Raw genomic sequence first — 26,398 nt, forward strand, 5'->3', positions numbered from 1 at the left:
TTTTACATAATGTGGAATAAAAGGCAGAGGAAAAATGCACTGATACAGCCTGATACATGTGGCAGGAGGGTGAAGATGACTCCCACCACGTAATGGTTACCTTTATGATCCTCCTGTTCCAGAGTCTTGTGTCTGCGTTGGGAACACAACTTTATGTTATTCTATTTCATATTAAATTTTATTTCTTGTAATAAAAAAATTGAAGTTGACAGCAACAAAACTTGGTCCTTACCATATCCCTGCTGACCCAATTACCTTTTGAAGAGGTATAATCAGTCACTATGCTTATAATAAATGCTAATGCAATGGAAGGCATTGATATTATTCAGAAAAAAAAAATTCACAAACTCAATTCTAATAAGTGAAACATTACAACAACGATGAATAAACAGAAGAGAAAAGTTTGGCATGTTCTGTAGGCTGTTTGTCATCAAGCTTCAGCTCCAGAGGTTAAATAAACACACATGCAATCCACCTTTATGTCAACTTTATCTAAATGTTGTTCTGATTGCCAATTGATTTTCACCTCGTGAGGACCCGATCAGGCTATTTGTAAAGCACGCACGGACCGATACACCTACACAGAGCACAGATTTCAGTGAGGGATCCAGGCAGAACTACCTGTGTGTGCTTATGTGTGCACATGTGAGTGTCTAAGTGCACACCCACTTGCATGGGTGCCTGTTCATTTGCAGAACTATTATTTAACCATGGAACTTGCCCAAAATACAGAGGCCTTTCAGTAACCTTTTCCTATCAGGCGCATTAGATAAAGGTCCAAAATCAAAATGATACAAGTATTCTTCAAAAAGCCTGGGTAAACATCCTGGAAAAAGCAGCACTCATAATACAGATGTTAAATAATTTTCGTTTTAATAACAAAATTGTGTTGGCCAACAAAAAAAATGTAACATTTGTGATGCATCTATTCCAACATAAATATATTAATGGTTAAACAAACACCCCCTGCCTCGTAGGAAGAATTTCTAATTTATATGTGAAATGTATCGGATTACGTATTATTACATATATTATACAATATATAACTCATGTTCAATGATTTCTAGTTCCACATGTACAGCTAGAACTTAATAACCTTTGTCTAAAAGGTTACTCATCCTTTCCTTTAAATGCACCTCTTAAAGGCCTGACATCGTTTTTCCAATATAGTACTATTTTTAACTTTACATATCTTTTAATGTACAACTATATAAAAAAAAATTACTTACACTCCCAATAAAATCCATTTATTCTCCATTCAAATCTCCTGTTCAGGTTTCTTATGCTAGACATAATAAGGCAAACAACCCATAAAACTCTTTGGTCTCTCCACACTGTGAGGTATACCATAATTTAGAGGCAAAAAAACCTGTAGAGAAAATTAGCATATACAGGATGCTGTTACCTTTCACTATTACTGCTTGCCTGAACATGTAAGGCCATCGAAATTCTAAATTATACGCATCACTAATTACATTATAGCTTAATCTGAAGCTAGCAATTATGTTTTGTAAAATAAATTAATACTTCATTTTAAGAAGCTGTAGAGAAGTCCAAACATCCAAAGTATGCTTTTGTTAAGTCATTACATTAATGCACAGATTTGTCACCTCTTTTCTCACAAGCTTCGATCAACTTCTACCATCTTCTCCATTTGCCTCCACATAAAACTGTTCAACAGGCTACAAACAGCCTTATACTTGAGTCCTCCAACATTTCCAGACGGATATATAGAGCGAGACTCTGCCCTTCAACTGTTATAGCACCTTCCCACTGATGGCTTCATGTTCCACCACAGACAGGCCTTCTGAAATGTGTTTTCTTCTAACTGCCTTGCCTGTCAGACAGAAGAAAAATAATTACTGAAAAACAGTTTACATGTCTTAGTTTTCTTGTCCTGTTATATAGGCTAACATTAAATATGAAAACCAGAATTCATTGGTTTTTTAAAAAATTAGAAGTTAAATGATATTCAGAAGCTCAAAAATTATTCTTTTTTTTCCCATTTCAACTGCATGACGTATTACTACGTATTAGGCATAAAGAGAAAGCATAATAGTGTGCATAGTATGATTAAACTGCTTAAGTACAATAATTACCAGATAATTAACAAGTTAGCATATGACGAAAAACACGTATTCTTTTTATCTACACTAAGCCAATTTATTTCTTATAGGATTTTTTCCCCCTCTTCTTTTAAAACTGATTCTGCCAGGAAGCCATTCCCAAACATAGTGGAAATACTTCATATTTTCTATTCTATTACGTGTTGAAGCAAACAAAACTCTAATTTCCCACTTCAAAAGTTTTATTTAGTGCCTATCTACAACAGGAAAGCACTTTAAATGGCTCTAACCCAGGGGACAAATAAAGGATAAAACACTTCCTCAGATATCTATTCATTTTAGATTATATTCCACTAGAAAACATGACAAAGGCACAGTCCAATATACGAAAAATATGCGTAGTTTTAGTGTAAAAGCATGGGGGTGTTGTTGAACGTATTGTCCCTGATTATTTTAGATTGCCTTTCTAAAATTTGTTTTCCTTTAAAGAAACAAAATAGTATTCATTTACACATAATTTAATACATGCAGGTGAAAGCTGCTAGCCTTTTTAAGAGCCAAACAAGGAATAAATTTAATCTCCACTGGATGCGAGAGAAAGACGGCTTTAAAAACTTCATGCACACGTTCATTCACACACAGTCTAAGCAATACGCACTAAATCACAGCTTGCATAAGACAGAGAGAAAATAATGCAAAGCTACAGTAAAATGAAATTACTCTGCCTCTTCATTTTTAAGCACTTGGTATTTGGGACTCTGGAGATCTTCAATGCTCTCAGCAATTGGCTTATTTAGAGTTTCTGGCAGAAGGAGAGTCAGGAATCCCGCTGACAGTCCGCTGATTCCAAACACCACAAACGGTACAGAAGGACTAAGAGATTTCTAAAATTAAAAATCCATAGTAAAAACACAGCATTGTTTCCTGCTCTTAAAATATATGATCCGGATGAACTGCAGTCAAAACCAAAGGACTACAACTCTTCACTGCAGCTATCTGTGCAATTATCCATGTATTGGTAGAACAGAGAAACCCAATAAATGTCATTTCACAGAAACAGTTTCATATGAAAACTTTGTTTACATTTCCTAAAAGAACTCAGATGAGCCTTAGCAGTACCAAATGCATTATATGGCAATCATGTCACTAACAGCTGGAATATTAACACAACACAGAACATGAGATTATTTCCAAAAAGGACAAAATACTAGGCATTTTTAAACATCTTGTTCATTAATTCTTGAAATTGAATGAACTTCATTTAATTTTTCATAAAAACAATTATTTTTCAAGGAACAGACATATGTGGTACCAAAATCAGCCAAGTGCTTTTGAGAGAATTTATATAAAAAGTAGAAAATAATCTTACCATAGATGGCACAAACGGAGCCAGAATGCCCCCAAATCTGCAAGACATGGAACAGACACCCAAGCCAGCATTTCTGTTTCAAACAAAGGATGAAAGATTTGTAGTTTCAGGATACACGACTGTATCATGCATGAACATGTGGTGACACTGTCAGAACCAATTTTTTTAAGTTATCAACAGTCTTTATTACAAAAAATTTTTTTTACAGACCTGCAGCAGTTATTCCAAGATTTTCTACAACTAGCTGCTAGCAAGGTAAATCACACCCTTTGAAACTCTAACAAAAGCACTCTGTTGTGCAATCCTTCACGAAAGTTTGAACAAAGAGAGAGGTTTTCCAGCCTGCCGTATAGTGCAACTGAATTGGCCATCCCTGTGCTTGATGGGGAACGATTTCAAAATTTGTCAGGATCCTCAGACAGAAGAACCCGAATGTTATCTCCAGCTCAGGCCCTCGGCAGCAGCCTCTGTTCTGCCACTTGAGGTTACACAGATGAAAAGTCAGTGCGTGCCTCCGAACAGACAATAACTATTTGCCAGTGTGAGCTTGAAAACATCTGGCCAGATGTGTTACTAGAGAGGCTGTTGAATTCTGCACTCCCTTCAATTTTCAGACAAGTTTAAAACAATCTCATCTAGACCGTGATAATCGAAGCATGGGATAGAAGTGCAGGATCCTCTTCGAAGAAAGTTACAAAAATCCCCCCCAGTCTTTCATTTCCTGATCAAATGCAAAAATCTTCCACCTCTGTATTACTCCTAAAAAACGGTATTTAACAGCCCCTTCAGAGATTGACACTGGCACCACTTATCAGCCAGACAGCAAGAACCGGCTCATGGTGGCTGTTCTTCTCCCTACATCTCTCAGTTTCTTCCCCTCATTCATCATCATCCTCAGTCACCCCACTGAGCTGCTCCCACTCATCCCATTTCCTTTCCCTCCTCCAAAGACAGGAAGACAGTGACAGGATTAAAGGCGACAAGCAGAAAGGTGACACGGGTCGCTAGCATACCAAAACCACCCACCTCCGCATCCCGTCCTAATGGCCCTTTGCACACGTTAAGGGAAACAGATGATGGAAGGAGCTGATGAGAAGCCAGTGACTTCGGTGTAAAAATAAACACACAAAGCAACCTTTTCTCTCATCGGGTCCTCCTGGGAAAAGGAAAATAGCAACCCACGCTTCCTCACGTTGAGGCAACATCGACCCAAACCCCACACGACAGGGCCAAGCACCTCCTCCGTCAACACAATCCCCGGACAGACGAGAGGCACCAGTCTGTGTGTGAACCGCTCCTTTAGAAGCATCCTTCCCACACACCCTAAGCCTGTCCATATCCAGAGGTTTCCCGGCTGCTTTTTTTCTGCTGAGATGGAGTAGGGCAAAAGGTGATCCTAAATGCAATTGTGTCGTTTCAATTCCAAGGCAAAATGAAAGCAGTTGTTAAGACTTTAGGATATCTTTAATTCAGAATTCAACAGAGTTTGGGTTATGCAGAACAATGGCACGGTATCCAAGGGGAAAAATGAATTATCGCCCAGGAACTATTAGGAACTGTTCTTGAGGTGCTGCACTGCCGACAGCTGACCGCCCGCTGCCTGTCTTACCGCACCGCCCCGGTTCTGCCCACGCTCTGCAGAAGCCCTGCTAAACCTGCCTGACCGCACGTGCCCCTACCATCCCACGGAGCACAGCGCTGAGCTAACGCCAGCGCAAATAGCTCCACAGCCACGGTAATCACATCAGCCCGGGGCTTTGCTCGAGCCAATTAGTCCCGCTGCAGCAAGGGACACGTGCCATGTGGCACCGCTCCGGCTGCGCTGCTTGCCCAGCCCTGCACGAATGCAGAAGCTTGTCTGCTGCTGGCACTGGCAGCTCCCAAACATCACTAATGCTCACCAAGGATTGTTGTTCAACAGGAAGAATTATGGAGAATTCCTTGCAAAGAAAGCCAGAGATCAAAAGGGCAAGTATTAAAGATGTACGAACTTATCTACCATCACAGACATAAGTAAAAATACAATATTTTCCCCAATGTGAAAATAAGCAAATAAGCTTTCCAGTGCTATCGTAGACAGTCCAAAGGCCCCACTCTGATTCCACCCATCCCATACAAGGATGCCATCATTTTCCAGCCATTTTCTCATGAAAAAAACCATGAGTTTGGTTTTATATCTATATTACTAGAGCTCTGATTACATTTTGTTTCCAAAGACAACCTTCCTTTTTGTCCAAAATGGAACAGTAGTCATGTTTTCTAACTTTTTTTTTTGTTTTGTTCCCCAGCAGGTCTTTTAAAGACACATCAAAAAGGAAAAAAAGCCCAAAGCATGTACACGCTCTCCAGCTTGCAGCACCTCCCCATTTCTAGCATGAGGTATGTTTGTCATTCCTCCATGTACCAATTAACTTAAAAAAATATGCTTAACAGTCCTTGCGCTTAAAAGTAATAAGTAGGTTTAAATAAGGAGTAGTAATACTGAAGACATTTCTACAACATCCTATTGGAAAAAAAAAGTAAAAGGAAGAAGAGTTTATTCCACCTCCTGCCCACTGCCTTTGCATGGGAGGTGTCTGATCAGCCAGCACCGCTGCCAGAGCAATGCCAGCATCACCACAGAGCTTTGCAAAGAACGGCAGATGGGGCTGACGCTCTGCTGTAACTCACACACTCGCCCATCACTGCTTGTCTTCTGTGAACTGTAATCCTTGCAATTAAAGTGCCGGAGAGATATCAAACAAATTAGATGTATAAATTGGCACATGAGGAATTTTCATATGGTTTAACGTAACAGTTTGCCATATTATTAAACACGAGTTGTCTAATAAAGTTGTTAATTTTCCAAACTGTCTTTACTCTTACATTTTCTCCGCTGGCGGTCTGTATCTTTGACACATATAGAACACAGAGACACTACTGTAATTCCTGCTAGGTATGAGCTGTCACAATACGTGGCACCAAACATCAACGGGACTTCGGAAGACAGGGTAACATGCAACGTGAGAACACAGTGGAACAAGGAAAAGCTGAGAAATTAAAACATTTTCAGATTTAATTCTCTTGATTCTCAACTCCAGAAAAGCAGAGGGGACGGGAAAACAAAAACCAAAACCCACCCACTAGAAAAAGAGACCTTAAAGAACACAGAAGTTTGGACAGGGAGAATGTAAACAAACCCCCACATCCAATTTCAGTCAGCGTGCTTGGGACTTGCATATTAAACCTAAACCTTTGCCAAGAATCACAAGCTCAGCACCTAGAAACAGTCAGTCCACCTCCATCCTCACAAGTTTTGTTGCAAAAACTGCATTCACAGTCTAGCTTTTATGCCTCCGTGACATATGGAAAATTGTGAACCTCAAAAGAAAAAAAAATGCTAATCCAAGGAGTCACCCACATAGTTATTTTTTTACCCCAAAGCCCTCAGTGTCCTGGAATCAGGTGATTTATGTCACCATCTTAATTACCTCTGCGGTGCTACAGGACACATCCACCAGTCAGGAAACCTTCCGACTCCACGTCAGCTTTCAACCTTCCTGCTCTCTCTAAAGAGGGCTCAATTTTTGCAGTAGTTTTGTAGTTGCTATTCTTGAGCAACTAGTGCAATATGGCTCAAATTCTGAATACATACTTTGGGTACCATTCAGAAAACCACATGGAACCAAGATGGGGGGTGAGAAGAGGAGGACCGTGTGTTATTACATTTTCCTGAGTCAGGTTACTTTTGGGACACCAGGAGAGAGAGTAACCTCACAGAGTTGGTGAGACCTATGAAAAATAAACTAAGGTTTCAGCCTACTTGTTCATGAATTAAACGGTGTAAAGCAAATTACTGTCATACAGAAACTATTAAAATTAGTTGCATTATGAATATTTAATTAAATAAGAAAGATATAGAAAAGCACCTGTTTTTCAGGAAGCAAACAAATGTAATCATATGCGAGAGAGAAGTATACAGAAGGACTGTAAATAGTCCTTACTGCAGAGTCTGTATTTATAATTAAGTTAGCACACGCTTCCATCATATCATGATGTTTGGTTTTGCATCCTGCAATTTTACTCCCAAAATCAGTAGTAGAAATGAGAAATACAGCATGTAGGATTGCAGTGAAAGAAGCTGTTTTTTCATATTTTTATACTGGATTCAGACCTAGAGGAGTTGCCACGAACAGCCCGGGAAAGTGCACCGATGCACAACGTGTGACTACTAGGAGGAGCCCTTCCAAGCCCCGGCATGCTGCCCTAATTACAGAAAGAACTCACATTGATATTTCAGGTAAAAATAATCGCAGATAAATATTAAAGCGCAACAGCAATCAGTATCACTGTGCATGAAAAGGATTTTCATTCACCCACAAGCTCTGTTAAATTACCTCAGCACTGTCGGGTATAGCTCAGATGTATAAATATACACGATGTTGAAAGCGGCGCTCACCATCATTTTTCCACACAAAGCTAACCACGTGGGACTGAGGAGCAGACCTTTCAGGAAAGAGAAAAGAAGCTGTAAGCATAAATAGTCTGTTTTCTTACTCTTTTTTTACACCATGTAGAAAACATCCAGTCCTCTTTAAGAGACTGTCATGCAAAAAAAAAAACGTTTCATCCATACGTTTTTCAACTAGAAGCACAAAAGCAGTATTTCAGTTCTTCCCAACCATTTTAAGAGCTCGCATAAGAACAGATACATAAAATTATTTAGAACCACGAAAATCTGCCCCATTTTTTTGGTAAAGTACAAAACTATCACAGTTCTAAAAGGAAGGGCTAACGCCTCCAGCTCTGCAGTCAGAATACCTTACCCAGGCAACTTTTGACAAGCACAAGCAGACAACACAGCCTCCTTGACTAATTTATTAGATTAAACCCATAAAACTTGATTCACCTCAACAGCTCGTTTGCTCCCCAAGGACATCCTGTTGGGACTTAAAATGCAGCAGCTTTGTAATTGGAAAGAACAAATGCTAATGCAGCCCCGTTTACTAATAGACAGAGTTTAGGTGGCTAAACTGAAGTGTGGATCTTTTAAAGTCCAAAAGAAATCTGGCTTTCCTTATCCTGATTTTGGATACGGTTACGTTTGCACCATCCATTTTAATAAAAATAGTATTTAATATATTTTTTTTTAAGCATGAAAAAAGAACAAATGCTCTGATTAGCTGTATTTCAGGTTCTCTTCCTCAGCCCTAAGTTCAGCATGTTTCAGTTTGGATCAAATGATGTTGATTAAGTAATGGGAAAGTCTGATTGCTTCTCAATTGCTTTTAATTTTGCCCTTGAATGTTTTCAGTTCTATTCATCTGATCAAGTCAGATCCTGTTTCAACTGAAGCAGAAATTCATTTGTAAGTAAAGTGAAATCCGGAAACTTAATTTAGTTTCTTGAGGCGTGATGCATTTTTGCAGTTATTTCTGTAATTCATGCAAAACAGATGCAACATTTGCATCCAAGTTCTCCTTTCGTTCAGTAAGAACTGGAATATTACATGCAGTTGCCAGAGGCAAAGGTGTGAACCTGGTCCTCAGAGCCCTGCTGGGTGCTGTCAGAAAGCTGGGACATCCCTTTTCTTCCAAACATGAAGCGATGAAGAAGAGATTTGTAATCCTGAAATGTGTTTTACGACTTGCTGTTTCTCTCCCAGGGAGACTTAAACTGAACACTGCATATACATATATTAGAAATTTAACATTAGCGCACTTGGGAAGTTTTGGTCCTACTATCAAAACAGAAGAAAGAGTCTGTCTAGACAGAGAAATTAGCACTCAGAAGCTCAAGAGTGACTTTAAAGCTTTTAAGTCTTCTCCAGGTTCCTTCCCTCAGGGGAGGCTGAAGGCTGGCCACGTGGGGAATTACCGTGGGATTAGAAGCACACTGGAAATTCACTGCACATCAGCTTCTTTGTGTAAGTAAACCCAGACATAGTCATTATATTTTCCTTGGAGCATATTTTCAGCAATTCTTGCACAACATTCCATTATTTTCTTTACATATATAAAATACGATGCCATGAAGCAAGAATGTACTTTCTCCTGTGGGGATTATGGTGACCATTTATAGGTCACACTCTAGGTCCAGCCAAGAATGTCCACGCAGCATCCCTAACACTTCTACTATATTTTGTCTAACACCCAGCACCAAAGGTATGCACACAATTCTGCCCGAAACGGTACAGTCAGGGCAACTGTGTCACATTTCAGTAAAAGGCAAAAGTTGTAAATTCTAACTAAATTCATGCATTTGAGTTTTATTGATAAGGAATAATCTTCCATTAACTGATCTTTTGACTTCAACGAAGTAAAACGGGGGAAAATGGTAACAAACAGAGCTGATGGTTAAGAGCTTAGAACAGGAGTTACAAGTTTTGATGTAATCACTACCATTAAGAGTCTCATTTGCAGTGCCATTATGTAGATTCACGTTCTGGCTGTCATCCTCCTAAGTAAAAGTTCACTTAAATGGTACTTTCGAAACTAAAGGTGTCTTTAAATTTACTTCAGTAAAAACATCCACCAAGAAAAGTTTATTCTCAACAAAAGGAAATACTCAACATTAGCAAAAGATGAGACAATTGATTTTAAAACCTGAGAATTTTCTGTCTTTCTTCAGTGGAAAACAGATCAATGAAAGTCACAAGAAGTTATTATGTGTTCAGCACAAGCAGATAAATCTAAATCAAAGTTAAAATCTAGTTACCCCTAGACTAGAAGTCTCCTTTGCTTGCTATAGGATAAAGCAGACAAAACGCAGAAGACGTCTTTGTGCTTTACAGCAGCTTTTGAATGAAAAAGAATTACAGCTCCATTCCCCCTCTGCTGCCACTCTCCCGTCACCATCTTCCAATCTGATACTCACATAAATTAATTTATGAGTTCCAAGTGACTAGGAAAGAGGGAGCTGAGGGTTATATCAGTTTTTACTTAACCACTGAAGAGATTTTTAGTCTCAAACTCAGTACACATCTTTAGTAACTGAAATGTTCTTGTCTTATTCCACAGGGGAGATGACTTGGATCAGATTCTCATTGACAAGTTAGCAGAGTTATTTAGAAATTGAGTGAAGGTTACAGACGTGAGAGGCAAGTGCCCAATATCTCATTAAAATCTTAAATCCCTTGTAATAAAAATCAAGGATCTTGTCAATCACTTCAAAGAATGCTGACTCAGACAAAGGTAAGAAGTGTTCTCCTTAGTAACAGGAGGGTCTGGTTAGAGATGTAGCAACCCTCATTTCATCCAGTCAAATGACTCATCTTCATCATGCTTGGAGCTGAATTTCCTTCTACTTAACTGACACAGGTCACTCCGGACCAAGAACCAGCTTTACTCTTGCCACAGTGGAAAAACAGACATTTTAATGGGATTAAAGTGAACTCAGCTGGAAAAGGCAGAAGTTTTCCTGAAATTGAGCAACTCTTCAGGAATTATTACCCTATCCTGATTAGTCACTGCTGCCTTTGTTTCATTTTGTTTTAAAATACAAAGAGAAGCACAAAGAGCAAACTTGTTGGAACAAAGGAAGAAACTGTCTCAATGAAAGGAGCAACAGAACATCTGAGGACTTGAATTAACACAAGCATGGCAAATAGGATTACGGGATATTTTCTCTCTCTCTGTTTTTCTTCCTGAGACTTTTCTGAGATCAATTTGAAATGGATGCCAGACAGCATTTATAACTGTTAAGGATAAACACAACCTACAGAAGGCTGCCTTGTAATCACATTGCTGGTGCTCCTGGGTGAAAACACTTAAGGCTAAAACATTTCTACTGAAGCGATATTACGAAAAATACAAGCGGAGAGCAGCCACTCCTATTTGTTAGTGTCATATAAGTTCTCAGTATTAGTACAGAAATTAGTCTCAGTATATTAGTACAGAAAAACTGTACTTCAAATTGAAAGAAGTGAAAATACAAAAACAAATATGTGTGAATGTCATTGACAATGTTAGAAAAAACACATCTTTTGAGAGGAGAAATATACTTGATGATACTCCACTGCTATCACGATCTGTCCTCACAACTGCATACTGCAGCAAACAGCATGAGATTGAGAAAGGCACCAAGCTTCTTGCCATCCCTATGGCTTCCAGATTGCAATTCTGATTTCCATTTCTAATTTTCAAGTACAAAATGTTTTTTTAATGCTTTTTAGTTGTTAGTTTTTTTAAAAGATTAAGTTTCTACTTCAGGAAAACGTCAGTTCCTATTTCTGTAAATACTACATGCCACCAAAATAAATGTAAAATTAAGTTTGGCATCTCATACTGTCAAGATCCAGTCAAACTAACATTACACTGCACTGCAGTCTGGCTATTAAATCCAGTATTTTAAGGTACACTGCTTAAGTGATAAATGAATGCAGCATCAGTGTTTGAGACACATCGTGATAGCTTGGTCTGACCTTCAAAGAGCCAGGGCTTGCAGTCAGAAAAACTTGGTCAGTACACAGGGTCAAGTTATGCCAGCAAGGAGTTAAAAGCAATATAGACAAGACCTTAACTCCCTGACCAGCCACAGAAGGAAGAGACAGAGAGAGGTATAAACGGATAGGGCTTTAGGTCCTGATATACTTAGTCACAAAATACTCATTAAGTTGTTTTGTCAGCTTTTATCCAAATCAACACACACCTACTGTAGCAGCAGTACATACTTACCAGCGTTTGTTGGTAAAAACATGGTAAATATACAGGCAAATCCTGCAAATATCAGAAAACATGTCATAGTTTTACGTCTTCCAGACCTAGAACGAAAAGAGCACCGAGATAAAGATGGAAGCAAAGTCCTTCAGTATTTCTTGAATTCGTCTGCAAAATACCAACTAAAGTACACAGCAGCATTAATGACAGTTATAAATCTATCGTACCTTGGGAAGTGCTTCAAATCTTGCATTATTTTCCGAGTTCTGTGTAATGAAGTCCTCTCACAAAAGCTTTCCTATTTCTAGCCAAGTTTTGATTTTTAAGCTATGGAATTTGTAGCCTTGAGAAGAACCCATCTACTTCAGCAACAAGAGCTCGCAGACTTACTTCTCTGTACTGAGCAAGGCAATGTACCCTGTCACCAAAAGGCTATCACGGTGCATACACACAAAGATCAAATTAATATTGGTCAAGAAAATATAATTCTAATGCTGCTTAATCTGTATTTCTCTCTTACAACTTTGCAAAAATATACGCAGTTATGACACACAGTAAAACTGTTTTGTATGCTTTTCTGTCTAATAGTATACACACAGAAATAAGCAAAGGTGGTTTTCTACTGTGTAGTGTTTTAAAATAGAAGAGAGGACGACAGTATAGAAAGTCACCAGCCCACCTCCGCACTTAAGTATTTCATAATTATCTGCAAAGGACCACAAATAAAGATATTCTTACTAACAATTTGCAGGCATGTAGGAATACTACACATGCATGTTACTTCATGAACTCTCACAGCTATTTCTAACTACTACCCCATACTAGCAGAACTACAGTTTATCTATAACGTACAATGCTTGTTTTTAAAATCTTCTAAATCTTTTTGCAACAAAAAAAAGCTATACTTTAAGGATACTGCTCACTAAAACTGAACAAAACCAGAGCAGCTGGCTTGTCACATTCTATTTTGCATTAAGTACCTAAAACTAAACATATCCTCACTTCACGAAACAAAAAGCTTGTCAAACAAATAGTACAAATACGTGTCCTTGACTTAGGTTTTCTGGGCTTGGGGTGAAGGTCAGTTGGTTGGTTTGCTTTTTAGCTTGACAGAGTTGACAGCTTCTTTTACCCAAAAAACCCAAAAGGCAACATCCTCACCTGACTGAAGAAAATGGGACTTTTGCCACTGACCTCAGTGAGACCAAGATATCATTACAAAGTTACTCAAACTGAAGGTTACACGAAACCCTGGGTACCTCTGGGTTGCCAGACTGACTGTTCACCCTTTGGAAATAAGTACCCACATAAAGGATCGCTGCCAAAGACACTGAGAAGTGTCAAGGCACCGGACATCGACCATTCACGCCTTAACGAAAACTGAACAGCTCTCACTTCAAAGTTCTCTTTGAAAATTTTAAGTAAAAATGAACACTGCTGAAAACTGCTTTCAATTGCAGCTTGTATGCAGTACAAAAAGAAGTCCTTCTGAATAAAATACATGAGATATAGAAGCTATAGATACTTAAATAACTAGGTTACTCACATTTTTTCCCATAAAGACCAAACTTTTTTTAATAACATTCATCATTGAAAAGTTCATCTCTTGAATAATTCAAAAGATGAACAAAACTAGAAAAGATAAGAGGCAGAAAATCAGAGTCCCATTTCCGTATCAACTGCAGAAACCCCTGTAGCGGAGTAAATCCCCAAAGAAGCCACTGTTTTAGAAGAAGAGTGAAGTATCTTACTGAGAAAAAGCGTTAATATTTTTCTAGGCTATCTACAAATACATGCAAAAAACTAGGAAATAAGTTTTCCTTACCAGGACTTCTCAATAAAAAACATGCAGAGAGGAAATGCTGGAACTTCTACAAGCCCAGAAAGAGCCACATTTAAATACAGATTTCCTCTTAATTCACCAGCATTTAAGGTTAGACCATAGTACATGAAGCTGCAGACATACCTAAAAATAACCATAGAAGTAATATTACTAAAATAACTAGCCTTTAAGAAAGTATTTAAAAGATAAATTATGCCACGTTATGGATTAGCCATATTGAGTTACATGCTCTGAAGAGAACTCTTATTTCCCCCCAAAGGGAAACAAGGCAAAGAGAACAGTTCCTATATCATTACCTTGAAAGAAAACAAATGCTCGTATATATGCACAGCATAACTTTCAGAATTTTCTATTACCTTGGGGTATTTCCAGGTTGTTTAGCAAATCTAATAAGCTTAACTCTAAGCAAATGATGCTTAACCATTGCAAAGCAATGCTATGAAAGCAAACGATACGTACCTCCCTTGTTTAGCACAGTGTCTTCCCCAAACCTAGGAGAGGCTTCCCCAACAAACCTATGATCGCTTTCCTTGGAAAGAAGGAAGCCCCCACACTCCTGCCCCATAAAAAACAACAGGGGGTTGGAAAGGCCACCAAATATCACATACAGACATTTTGCCTATTCCCTAGTCGTTACCTTGCTGTCCAAGCTGAGTCTGTGCCAAGCAATGTGGACAAGGAGAGTTTTGCCTGATACAGGGAGAAGTATGTCCTCTGTCAGTCACAGCTGAGGGTGTGTCCAAAGCTCCTGAGCAACAGCACAAGGAGCTGAGGGACAGCCGCTGTGACGCCACTCCAACAGCTCCCTGCACTGCATCTTAACGTGTTTGAGACAGAGAAAAAAAGGGCTGCAACCTCTTCTTCCAGAAGGTGAGAATGCCTCATCATGTAATTTCTCATCACCATAATTACTTACATTTACCTACCAGCAGTCTAAGATGATTCTGGAAAGGTCCTACTGAGCAAAGATGCTCCTGCCGCTTCTCCCACGTCCTGCACAGCTCTGCTTACCCCACACATCTAACTACTGATTTTTATCATCTACATCCTGCCAATCATCTCAAATGGCGTTGAACTTTAAAGGGAAAACTTGTTCATGGCATTTTGGAAAAAAAGCTGTTCCTCCAACAGATTTTAGCTCAAGCCAATTTGCAACAGCTGCTGCAACAACCAGCCCCACACCTTTCCCACCCCAGGGGTTCCCTCTGTGCCGCCATGTATTGCTAATACATTACACCACATCCTCCTGCACTTCAGGGTGATTTTTTTTCCCCAAGTTGTATCACTTTTCAAGACAGCACCTAATATAAATCTATACAAGCTGCATTTTATCTTGCCCACAGTTTTGCTCCACTGAACCTGTGTAATGTGCTTTTGAGCTCTTAACATTTATTCTTACTCCAGATCTCTATCATTGTCTAATCCACGTAGTTCCTCCCTTCCTAAGACTGCTTCAAATACATGTCCTCTCAGTAATTTCTGCTTCAGCTTCTCATTCCACTCAATGTAAACATTATGTTCTCACCAGATTATTTCTTAGTATGTTTTGAAGCAATTTCTAAGTAACACTCCGAAAATAAAACACAACAGCAATAATAATGAAACATCATCATTTTAGATTATTATTGTCTGCCATCAACTGACAAATTTATGATTTAGTTTGAGGAAAGCATTTTTAAAAGAAAAGGATGAAACCTTAATCGCTTCCTCATGTCTGACTTGTTCATAGCATGTCAGCGTCTTGCAATTACGTACCAGATGTACATCAGCATGACGGTTCGCCACCGAAGGACTGGGTGTTTTACTAAGTTTAGGATACCAGGTGCCGATTCATCCTTTCTTGAAGTTCCTGCACTTGGTTTTAGTTTTAGATTTAATCTCTCTTTTCCATTACCAAGGGCAATATATTGCAACACATCTTCAGCTTCTGCCATTTTCCCTTGGGAATACAGCCATCGTGGTGATTCTGGGAGCATACTAACAGGAAAGAACAGAAAGATCAACGATGACAAGTTCATTCCTATGAACAAAGCACTAAAGTCAATCTTCCCGTTTTGCACTTCAATACTTAAACCCAAAAACGTACCAATACAAAATTCAGAGAAAAACATTCTATTTGCACAGTTCTGCATATTAAATTCCATGTACTCCAATAATAATACAGTTAATCTTACGGAAGGGTTGTTGGAGACACTTGACAAAGCACTCAGTCATGTGAGAGGAGTTTAAATCGGAATCTTGACTTCTGCTGAACTGACTTCTTAGGAAACACTACACTAGCATTACCCAGGAAGCATCTCCAGTCCCAATGAGCTGAACAGCCAGGACTAAACTTTGTTTTCAGAAAGTTTATTTCACCATAGGAAGGGCTCGGAGCTGGAGTCTTGGAGTGGAGAGAAACCTCACTGTGAAATTACTTTTCAGGCTCATTGTTACCTGCAAAGTTTTAAATCTCTTATTCCCATGTATAATCAGAATATCCTTGCTTACCACAACTTCAGTTCATGATTCCTCTTTTTCTCAGGTTGTAGAGTATGGTGTTGCTTTTATATGAGCCATAAAATAAAGAATGGAATATTTTTAACTGAACCTTTATTTGCTCTGGTACTAACAGAGATACGCATCCTACAACCAAACTAAACTTTCACTACCTCAGAGGATCCCAGTATTTTTTAGTATTTGGGGAAGTAATTCTACTTCCATCTGAAACACAACACCATAGAGGAAAATATACTATACAGAGCTTCTTTCCTCAGCACAGAGGCTTTGCTTTCCTTGACTACAGGGATTTTCTTTTTGATGCATTCTTTAACAGAACTCATTTCAAGGGCAGACCTTTCTAAAAAATAATTGAAAGTAAGAAAATAATTGAAATAAAAATCAGACGAGTTTTCTTCCATCTATGCTGTATGCTAGACATTCCCTGTATTAATGTGTAGACAACCTACTAAACTAATTCTTTTATTACTTCTACAGCTCCCACTACTGATCAGAAGAATACACGCTAAATTAGTTGATATGTTAAAAGAATATTTTGTAACAACACGGGCCAGACAAAGCTAGCAGTTATAAATCCTTAAATACTGATGCATTTCATAATCATTTTTATAGTAATGTCCGTGTAGGAATTCTAAATAGGAACACCCAAGTACAACAGTGCTAGCAACAGACACAAGGAACCTCAAAAGCAAGAAGATACTTTGTGTATCGTTAAAAACGCAACTCCAAGTGCTCTCACTTATTTCCCTTTGCATGCGTTTCACAAAAAGAAACTCTAAAATCCCTGTAGAATCATTTCCAAATCTTCTCAAGTGCTGAAGCCCTTCCTTGGCAGGATGCAGCACTGCTGGCTGATGCTCCGGCTCACCGCCTCTGGCAGGCTTCCCTTCCCCAAGCAGCATTTGTAATCGAGTTTTATTGGGCAGCTGGCATACAGCTGCTCTTTGCAACGCTGGCCACCACAACTGTAACAGCACGCCGAAACACAAGCCTGTCTTCTGGGTAACTCTGATCGTCTGCTTCGTTTGAAACCGCTCTTCCTTCACAATATGTTTTTTCTCTTGCTTGGTTCACAAAACTATACAGAAAAACGTCATCCTTGTTTATACCGCTCTCTTGAATGATGACAAGGAAAAGGAACTGTTACATTGCTGCACATTTTTTCTTATCATTATATGGCTGTGAACCACTTACTTACAAAGAAAGAAGGAGGAAGATGACTCCCGGAGTATTCGACAGCAAGGCAAGGCAGCGCCATTCTCTGACACAGTAACCCAGTAAAGCATAAACAGCAATGCCAACTGCAAATGTCAAATTAGTTAACGAACCTGAAAATACAAGATCAAAAAGGTGACTACAGAAACCACTGGCAAAAGAAAAAAAAATTATGAAGCAGAAGCCTGAAACTCCTAGCCTGTGATACACACAAATAAAATAGCAATAAAATCTTTGAAGTACCTTTACGGCCCTTGTGAACCAGCTGGCTTAAGCATATTATGCAATTCCAGTGAAGAATAACTTTGCATAATGTATTGAGGGGTGTCCCCTTTCAAAAACAAAAGGTGGTACATAGGAGAGAGCAAGAAATGAACAGGAACCTACAGACTAAAGAGAAAACCTGAGGACAGGAAGGGGAATTGTTAAGAGTGATTTATTTAGGTCTGTTAAGGTAATCCTGAATAGAGGTGGCAGGCTGGAACAGAAATTGGAAGCAAGCTAAAAAAACACAAGCACTGAGCTCAGTATAAACACAGCTGCAAGCCAGAGGTATATTAGAGCAGACTTCTGATGAACAAGCGTAAATAAAAATGTTAAAAATATGGGGTCAACTTGAACTCCAAAAGCCCAACAGACCTTCTACAGAGTAACAGGAGATCTTGTACTTAACCCAGAAACTCTCAGCTACCACCCGCAAAGCCTAGCTCACGGCCAACACCTAGGAGAGCTGCTTGAACGCTGCAGAGCTGCCTCCAGCAGCTCCTTCTCCCGCAGCCCCTGAGCGGTTGTTCAGCACCTCTTTCTCAACAGCTGAGCAGAACTAAAGCACCTAGAGCGACAAGCGGCAGGAACCAGACTGACTGTTCGGTCCGTCAGGATGCTGGCCCTGCAGGGAGAAAGGCTGGGGAGAGCAGAGAGACACAACAGGGCAAGGAGGGGTGGGAGAGAGAGAGAGGGCGTGAGTCAAAAAAGTGGACCCAGGAGAAGAAGAAAATTCAGTACTTAAAAAGAAAAAAAAAAAATCAGTACTTAAAAAAAGAATTAAGTGGAAAGCTATAACTGACAACTGTCCCATACATCCCCAGGAGTCCAGAGAAGAAATAAGAAAAATAATAGAATGAGGTAACTGAAGAAATGAGAGAGAGAAATATGCTCACAGCCACAGCAAGTCAGCATTTGGACTGGTTTTCCCCATGTTGCACTAGCCAAAAAGGCGTTACAGTCTGAGCTACTCCAGCCTTACAACAGACTGACGTGCAAGTGTTAAATTTATTTTAAGGCTTGGTAGTGACATATGAAAAAAGACATTTAAAAATACTGGATGGTCAGCACATTCAGCAGTGGAAAAAACACTTATCCAGGCACTAAGTCATTTTGTGGTGCAGGGAACCTTCAAAGAACACTTTCAAGAACACCTTCCCAAGATACCATATAGCACCGTTCAGAAGTTGGCAGGATCTGCCAAAACATGTATTTTTTTTTTTAATGTAATGCAGTGTACAAATTGGGAAATTTTAGGAATCAATGTACCAACTTAAAACCTGGGTGTTGCTCTTTATCAAACTCAATCCCATCTTTCTTATTCAGGCACCTTTCCCACAGGAATTAGAACTTGGATGAATCACATCACACTTATCTGACTTACACTATAAACTGACTTTACTTGGTATAAACGTAAGAATTTAAAATGTAAGGTATTGATAGTCAAAGCAATACGTGGCACAGTAATAATACTAAATATTCCCAAATCCCACCTGTAAACGACCAAAATGATTTTCCTACATATTCTTGGGTTAGGACAAAAGACACAAGAGCCATTCCACCATTCACAATTCCAACAAAAAACCGTGAAACTGCAAATATGTCATAATTTGGAGCTAATGCTGTGACATACCCAAAAACGACATCAAAAAATAGACCTGTAGAGACAGAATAAAATGTAATTAGTACTTACGCTATGCACCTTGAACTCAGAATAAAGGCAGGGAGCACAGTTAGTTACTGACTGTAATGACTAGTCTATGGTACTCTTTGTTTCTAATCTCTCACATTGGGCTTTCTGAAGTCACACCATGTGAAAATTACAATCATCTTCAAGCCACACACTTGAGGTCTGCAATGCCAAGGATGATGTTTCCTTGAGACAACGTTATCATTAAACAAAAAGACCCTCTGGCTGCAAACGCAGTTGGAAGACAAAACACCAGGACATGAGTTACCCACTCTAAAGATGCTTAGGTAAATCATTCTCTCCCATACCCTCCCTCCCCAAAAAGCAAGTTATTTTTATTGGAGACAATATGGTCAGGCAACACGTGGAACACTGCGCTCAAATAGCAATAGTCATAGCAAAACCAAGTTATTTTTCATCGCCCATTGATATTCCAGTGACCACTACGCTGCCCAGCACACTCAGACTAACAAATTTTAGCGCTGCTCTACTCTAAGTGAAATGCTGATACAGATCATTGACTCCGTAACATCGACACAGCAGGGTGGCCCAAGGGCCGCCTCCAGGCAGGGTGGCCCCCAGGCAGAAAAGAAAGAGATGTTCCTATCCATGTAGAATGCTTAAGAAAAACCTTTTAACAATCTTACCCGAGATATACACTGGTTTTCTGCCCAGCTTATCTGACAAAGGGCCAAATGTGATATTTCCAATAAGTAATCCAGCAAAAAATAGGGATGATGCAAGGCTCACTTTGTAGGCTTCTTGTTCAATTAGGTACCACTGTCAAAAAAAAGAACCTCCTTATTGTTAAAAGTATTAACACCAAGTTGCCAGCTTCCTCCAAAATAATAAAAAACTATACTATCAAAAATCTTCTCTTGCCACTTCCCACTTCTTGCTTTATATTCAATTAAAAGTTCTGTTCAAAGTTCGATAGGTAAGATAACAGTAGGTATATTTCTGTCCTAACAGACTCTCACATCTCTACTTTCTCCCCTCCAAGAAATTTCATTATAATATATTATAAGCTTTCAACTTGATAAGTACAATTAGTTGCATCTCAATTCCCAAGCTTTGACAAGGCAATTTATCTTAAGTTATTAAAACAAGGAAGTCTGAATTGTTAACAGCTTAGCCATTTCAACATCGAACAAGCTTAGCTATTTCCCTGAACAGGTAATAAAAATTATTAACAAGAATAAAACACGTTCACTATTGCAGTATGTCGAGAGTTAACGCTGTGCAGCTATGCTTCCTACACCGTGAGTAATCCCTGGTGCCCTTCCTCCTCCTACATGTGTTGAATTGATGAAGAGAAGCAGGAAGGGATTATGGAAAGATGTCCTCGTTTTACAAAAGCTCTAAGACCTACTTATTGACTACTCAGTGATAGTTCAGTATCTTATTGTAGGCATGCATTTATAATCAAACAGAAGTCAGAAACAAATGATGGGTTTCTTTATAAAATGTACTTTCTACCTCATCCAAAAGCTAAACTGAGGGAGCATAATGAAAAATTGTCACAAGAAAATGAACTGACAGCGGGTTGAAACTGGAATGAAAGTTACACTGTTTCCTGAGGGGGCAAGGCACACAGATAGCTCGCCCAGCCCCCCTGCTACAAACAAGGAGAACCAACACTCATAGAAACGCACCCTTGAGATTACAAACATTGCTGATATCATGAACTTGGGAAGGAATGGTGATCAGAAAATCCTAAGTGCCTGTCCAGGAAAAGAATTTAACTAATTCAATGCAAAGCTTTAGACAAAGAAATATTTAATCATTATTTGAGTACTTCAAGTAATTCCCAGCATATTTACTGGAAAATTTACTTTCAAAAAAGCGGATAAGTGTCATGCTGGCTTTTTAAATGACATGTGCAGTATGTCCTTTGGAGAAAGGAAGAAGGATCTTAATCCCATTTGCTTTTTTAAAAGAAGTAGAAGGTTTAAAAAAAAAAATAAAAGTCTAAGGGAAGAGGCCCATGACCAAAATCCAATACAGCACACTAGGACCTCAGCCCTGAAGTGTCTGCCTTGAATTGACATGGATCCCCAAAGAATATTTGGCATTTACTGAAACTTTTAATTATAGCAATATCAAGAAACATATGCTTTTCCTCCCTCTGAACTCACACAGTGGGAAAGGACAGAGCACACAGAGCTCCATCTACCCAGTAACCCACTATGCTCTGCCCACCCAGCAGCCTGCAAGATGCAGGTTGTGGGAGCAGGACAGGACTGAATGTGTTCACAGGACGCCTTCTTTAGTCCAATGTACCCCATGTTCCAGCACTTCAGAGTTTTGGGGGACTTCTGGACACTCTGGGAAGGTAAAAGTCCCGTGCAGCAGCATTTGCAGCTATACCCCGCTGGGCAGTAGATTCTACCCTATTACGTTGGATAAAGATGTCGCCCCGAAACTTATGGTTTCTTAACTTTCTGAGGAGACTTCAACAATGAAATATTCCAGGGCACGAATCCTCAGAAGCTTCAAGTATAAAAACATCCCGGCATGTGCTCTCCAAGGCAGAGAGCATTGCTGGCATAGCTCCTTCTTCTCCGCGCTAGCACTCCACAGCATACAAATTTCAATCTCTCAGTTCTCGTCTGCGGAGTGTTTCAGGCTGATACTAGAGACAAAACAACTTTATGCTCCCGGGTATCGTTGTAAAAAGCAACGTCTCAAAGGTAAAGGACCATTTCTACACCAAATGTAAGACATTCCTGAACTCACCCTAAGCATCATCATCAGGGGACTGAGCTGATGCCAGACCAAGAAGCAATTCTAACAACTGTATTTGCCATAAACCAAGCCTGAGCTATTATTGCGAAGTCTTAACTATGCCAAAATTAATTACAATGATTAGTTCTTGAAGCAGAACTGAAGAGCTGCTCTGAAGTTTTGTTGAGCTCCAGAGCAGAACAGTGCCCCTGCCAAACCAGAACAGAACTGAAAATATTTACAATTTAAGCTCCATCACCAAAATACAGGAAATAAACTTTACAAAAGCAGCTTCCTCTCTCAGGACAGAAGAAGAGAAAAGATCGCTTCTGCAAACGTTGTGCTGCTTAGCGTGCCAGTGGAAGATGCTCGTATTTTAACAAATCTGATATAATAATCTGTGAAGAATATAACTTTTAAAACAATGCGTCTATCTACTTTATTTGCACAAAAGGAACTTGTTAAATATTTGTCAAAATTAACTGTAGCTTGCCAACAAAATGTTGCCCATTTTGTTATCACCAAAACAGACATCCTCTCAGCTCTTTAAACCCACATGGCAGTTTGATTTAGTTACCAGACTGCTAGCAGACAGTAAAACGTTGGCCAGCATCTAAAGATTTCATGAAAAGACTGTTAACAATATAATTTTTAAAATCTTACAATAAAGTTACTGACATGAATGGGAACATAAACTTGTTTTGATGAGTCTTGAGACTTACTACATATTTTGGAAATAGGGACACTAACTTCTACATTTAAAAACACAGTATTAGTTAAAATTTGCTGATTTCTGATTATAAATCAAGCACTACCCCATATCACGCATCCTGCTGAGAGTCTGAAACTGAAGGGTGATCCTGGAAAACAGGCTAATCGAAAAAATCTGTTTCTGACAGAGGATATGATCCAATATTGCATCATTCCTTCTTATGTCTAGCCACTACATTTTTCCAAGAGAAACACTGCAGTCATATTTGGGATAATCAGAAGGAAGCAAAAATTTGGCACCGGCTACCCCCAGTGCGAACCGGTCTTATACGAGTTTACTGACAACAACCCCAAGAGTTCAATCAGCAGAACTCTGACAGTTCACACTACAAGCTGAGCCACCCACGCAGTCTTTTTTTCTGGCACTGGCAGTGATGCTGAGGTCACTCGCACTTGCCTGAGTGATTATAGCCCAGGGACCAGCAAAAAGCAGACGCAGGCTTTTGCATGGAATTCACGAGGATGAAGGGTCAAAGCTTCTGTCCCACTCAGCAAACTTCAACCTGTTCCATCTCCCACTCTCACCACACATTAAAATACCCAGACATGTGGTGCCTGAGTTTCATTTTCATACTAGTTTTAATCTTTAAGATGTATCTTCTGCAAGAAACTAATGCAGCTCATGGTAAAGCTGACGTGCACAGCAGATTGTGCTGACACAACAAACTGAACCTCTTCTTGGCAGAAAACGGACATTAGGAGGAGTGCATCCTAAATTCCAGAGTTATAAACTGTAGTTAAATGATCATTAGTAATGACTGTCTAAAACATCTGAAGGTAAACAAAACTGAAAACAAAATAAATAAACTTTAACCTACACTAATAAATATTAGATTTACATTAGGAAAGCTAAACTATTAATTTAATCCTATACTTTCAGATATAAAAATAATAATAAAATAAAAAGCCAGATGAGTGGGTTCCAATAATTTTTAATAGCATGAGCAAAACATTACACTAAGCCCTGCTCAGCTTTTACAGGTGCCACAGCCCGCACCAGTGGCATAAATCCCAAGAAGAGAAGCAATGGTTAGGCATGATGGAAGTACTTGCCTCAGTTACTATAGATGTGAAGTTGTCTGTAAAACGGATATGCTTGGCAAGCTCAGCTCTGCTCGCTGGAATTCCTCCTTGGTCTATATGATACTCGGGCACAGCTCCCACAAGCACAATAAGCATCGACTGACAGGCCACGTATACCTTAAAATAAGACACAATTATTTACCCTGAACAGTCCCAACGAGACCTGATGGAATACCATAAGCTTTTCATTAAACCATCAATTAACAATTCCCCTTTACCCAGCATCACAAACAAAATGCAAATCAGTCTACTGTGGCCAGATGTGATCATCAAGGCAGCTGGGAGCAGCGGGTACCGCTCCAGAGATACTGGTGCACTTTCCACTAAAGCTTCATCTCGCCACCCTCCTTCCTGTTGCAAAGTTGTTCGCTTTGCTCTTGCTGTTTTGTAGCCAGGCACAGGAAAGGAAGTTATTAAGAAATTCATCCTAGTTTCGTAGCTTAGATCTAATCCTTAGACCAAGATTATTATTATTATTATAAAAAAAAGTTTCACTTACTATACTCAAAGAATACAACCTGTAGCGACAAGTCAAAAAAAAAAAATATAAGATGATATTTTTTTAAAAGTCTGTGCTGGCTCTTTCCATTGCAGAGACTGAAACCTTAACCTGATCATTAGGAAAACTAGAATGTGCAGGAATAAAAAAAGATTTTCATAAAGAAACCCTTACGAGAACATTTATTCATCATTATGGGCTTCAAGATGTTTTGAATGTCTTCTGGATTTCGCATGTGATTTATTTTATTTTTCTAACTCAAAACATTATCCTTAGGCACATCCAAGATTTTCAGCACATTACCATTGACGGAAAAGTTTTGAATCTAGAATGGCTCCCTTCATTGGGCCACCACAAGGTGGTGGATTTGGCTGGACCTTGTTTTAATGTGCCATTCCAGCCTGTGCTTACCTTGAACGTTCTTGCAGAAACAAGCTGTAAACACCAACCTGCCATCAGCACAACCTCCCTCCCTCCCAACAGCGTTTTAATTCAAAATTCGGAACTGCACTAACAGGAGGAAGCCTGTGAGGAAGAAACTGAGCCATTGAAACAGATAAATGTTTGCATGCGGGGGTGTGGACGCTATTTAAAGACAGCACCCTGCTTACCACTTTTCACGAGAGATTTAAAAAAAGAAAAAAACCCACACCACAAAAAACCCCAGTTGCTGTGGTTAGACTCCATTTCCTTCCCCTCGGCAGAAGCTTAAAAAGCACTCTTCAAAAAAAGGCACTCAAAAAGTGGGACATGTATAGAAATAAGGAAAACAGATCATGAACTTCGGTACGTCAAGCACATAAGGTAGCACTGAGGCGAGGAAGAGGTTTGAAAAGCAACTTGTGAAAGGAACAAAACCCACCAAATCCTTTTTGAAACGCCCGTGACACCGAGCGGGGCTCTGAGGGGAGGGTTACTCAGCCGTCCCCCGCAGGAGCGCAAGGACACGGCGGGGGGACGGCGGGCAGGGCCGGAGGAGCTGGGGGGCAGGACCCCGCCCCCCCCCCCGGCCGGCAGCCCGGCTCCCGCCGCGGCACCGTTTCCCAGAGGATGCCCGACCCCCCGCAGCCCCCGGCGGGGCGGGCAGAGCCTCGCACCCGTCCCGCAGCCCGGCGGGTCAGGAGCGGGTCCCGCACGGGCACCCGGCACACACGGGAGAGGCGGCGGTGCCAGCCGGAGCGTGTGCCCGGGAGCAGCCCCGCGCCATCAGACACGCGCTGGCCCCGGCTCTTCCCCCGCCGCGCTGCCCGCCCTCCCCGCGATCTGCCCGCGCTGCGGAAGGGAAAAAGAAAGTAAACACGAACACCCCCAAACCAGCTAACAGAAACCAGGGAACACGGCGAGCGGGACCGCCGCCCGGCGCGGCTGGCAGGGGGACCGGGGCCCGGCCCTGCGCCGGCCGGCCGCGCCGCCCCCGCCCCGGCCCGCCGCGCCTCCCGCCGCCGCCCCGCCTCACCTGCAGCAGCACCAGGCAGGCGGTGAGGCGCCGCTGCCCGCCGCCGAACTCCCCCGCCGCCCCGAAGGCCTCCTCCAGCCCCAGCGCCATGGCCCGCCCGCCGCCGCGCTGGTGCCCCCGCCCCGCCCCGCCCGCCGGCCCCGCCGCTCCCCCCGCCCCGCTCCCACCTGTGGCCCCGTAGGGACGAGCCGCCCGCCGAGCTGAGACCTGGTGAGAACAGGCTCGTTCCCGGAGCGCCGCTGCTCTAGCAGGAGGAGGAAGGCAGCTGCTTCCCAGGGTG

At 40.6% G+C, this 26,398-nt stretch overlaps 1 protein-coding gene across 1 annotated transcript; it reads right to left on the reverse strand.

Annotated features, from left to right (window-relative positions):
• Positions 1 to 897: 897 nt before the first annotated feature.
• Positions 898 to 26,208, reverse strand: LOC137672447 (solute carrier family 22 member 15-like). Its single transcript, XM_068416675.1, has 12 exons — positions 26,119 to 26,208; positions 24,134 to 24,280; positions 20,230 to 20,362; positions 19,386 to 19,550; positions 17,612 to 17,741; positions 15,670 to 15,891; positions 13,897 to 14,037; positions 12,090 to 12,175; positions 7,812 to 7,920; positions 3,436 to 3,508; positions 2,787 to 2,950; positions 898 to 1,837 (listed from the first exon to the last, which is right to left on the reverse strand). The coding sequence occupies exons 1-12, from the start codon at positions 26,206 to 26,208 to the stop codon at positions 1,825 to 1,827; spliced, it is 1,473 nt and encodes a 490-aa protein (XP_068272776.1). The 3' UTR covers positions 898 to 1,824.
• Positions 26,209 to 26,398: the final 190 nt, after the last annotated feature.

This window comes from Nyctibius grandis, chromosome 20 (genome assembly GCF_013368605.1).
Source record: "Nyctibius grandis isolate bNycGra1 chromosome 20, bNycGra1.pri, whole genome shotgun sequence".
Taxonomy (NCBI): Eukaryota; Metazoa; Chordata; class Aves; order Nyctibiiformes; family Nyctibiidae; genus Nyctibius; species Nyctibius grandis.

What these genes read in the sequence shown, in the direction of transcription:
- LOC137672447 (XM_068416675.1), bottom strand. Translation starts at nt 26,208, where the DNA reads ATGGCGCTGGGGCTGGAGGAGGCCTTCGGGGCGGCGGGGGAGTTCGGC. An exon ending in TCACATCTATAGTAACTGAG is followed by an intron (nt 20,363 to 24,133) that starts GCAAGTACTTCC and finishes TTTTTTTGACAG; the next exon opens with TGGTACCTAATTGAACAAGA. An exon ending in ATCATTTTGGTCGTTTACAG is followed by an intron (nt 17,742 to 19,385) that starts GTGGGATTTGGG and finishes TTGTATTTTCAG; the next exon opens with GTTCGTTAACTAATTTGACA.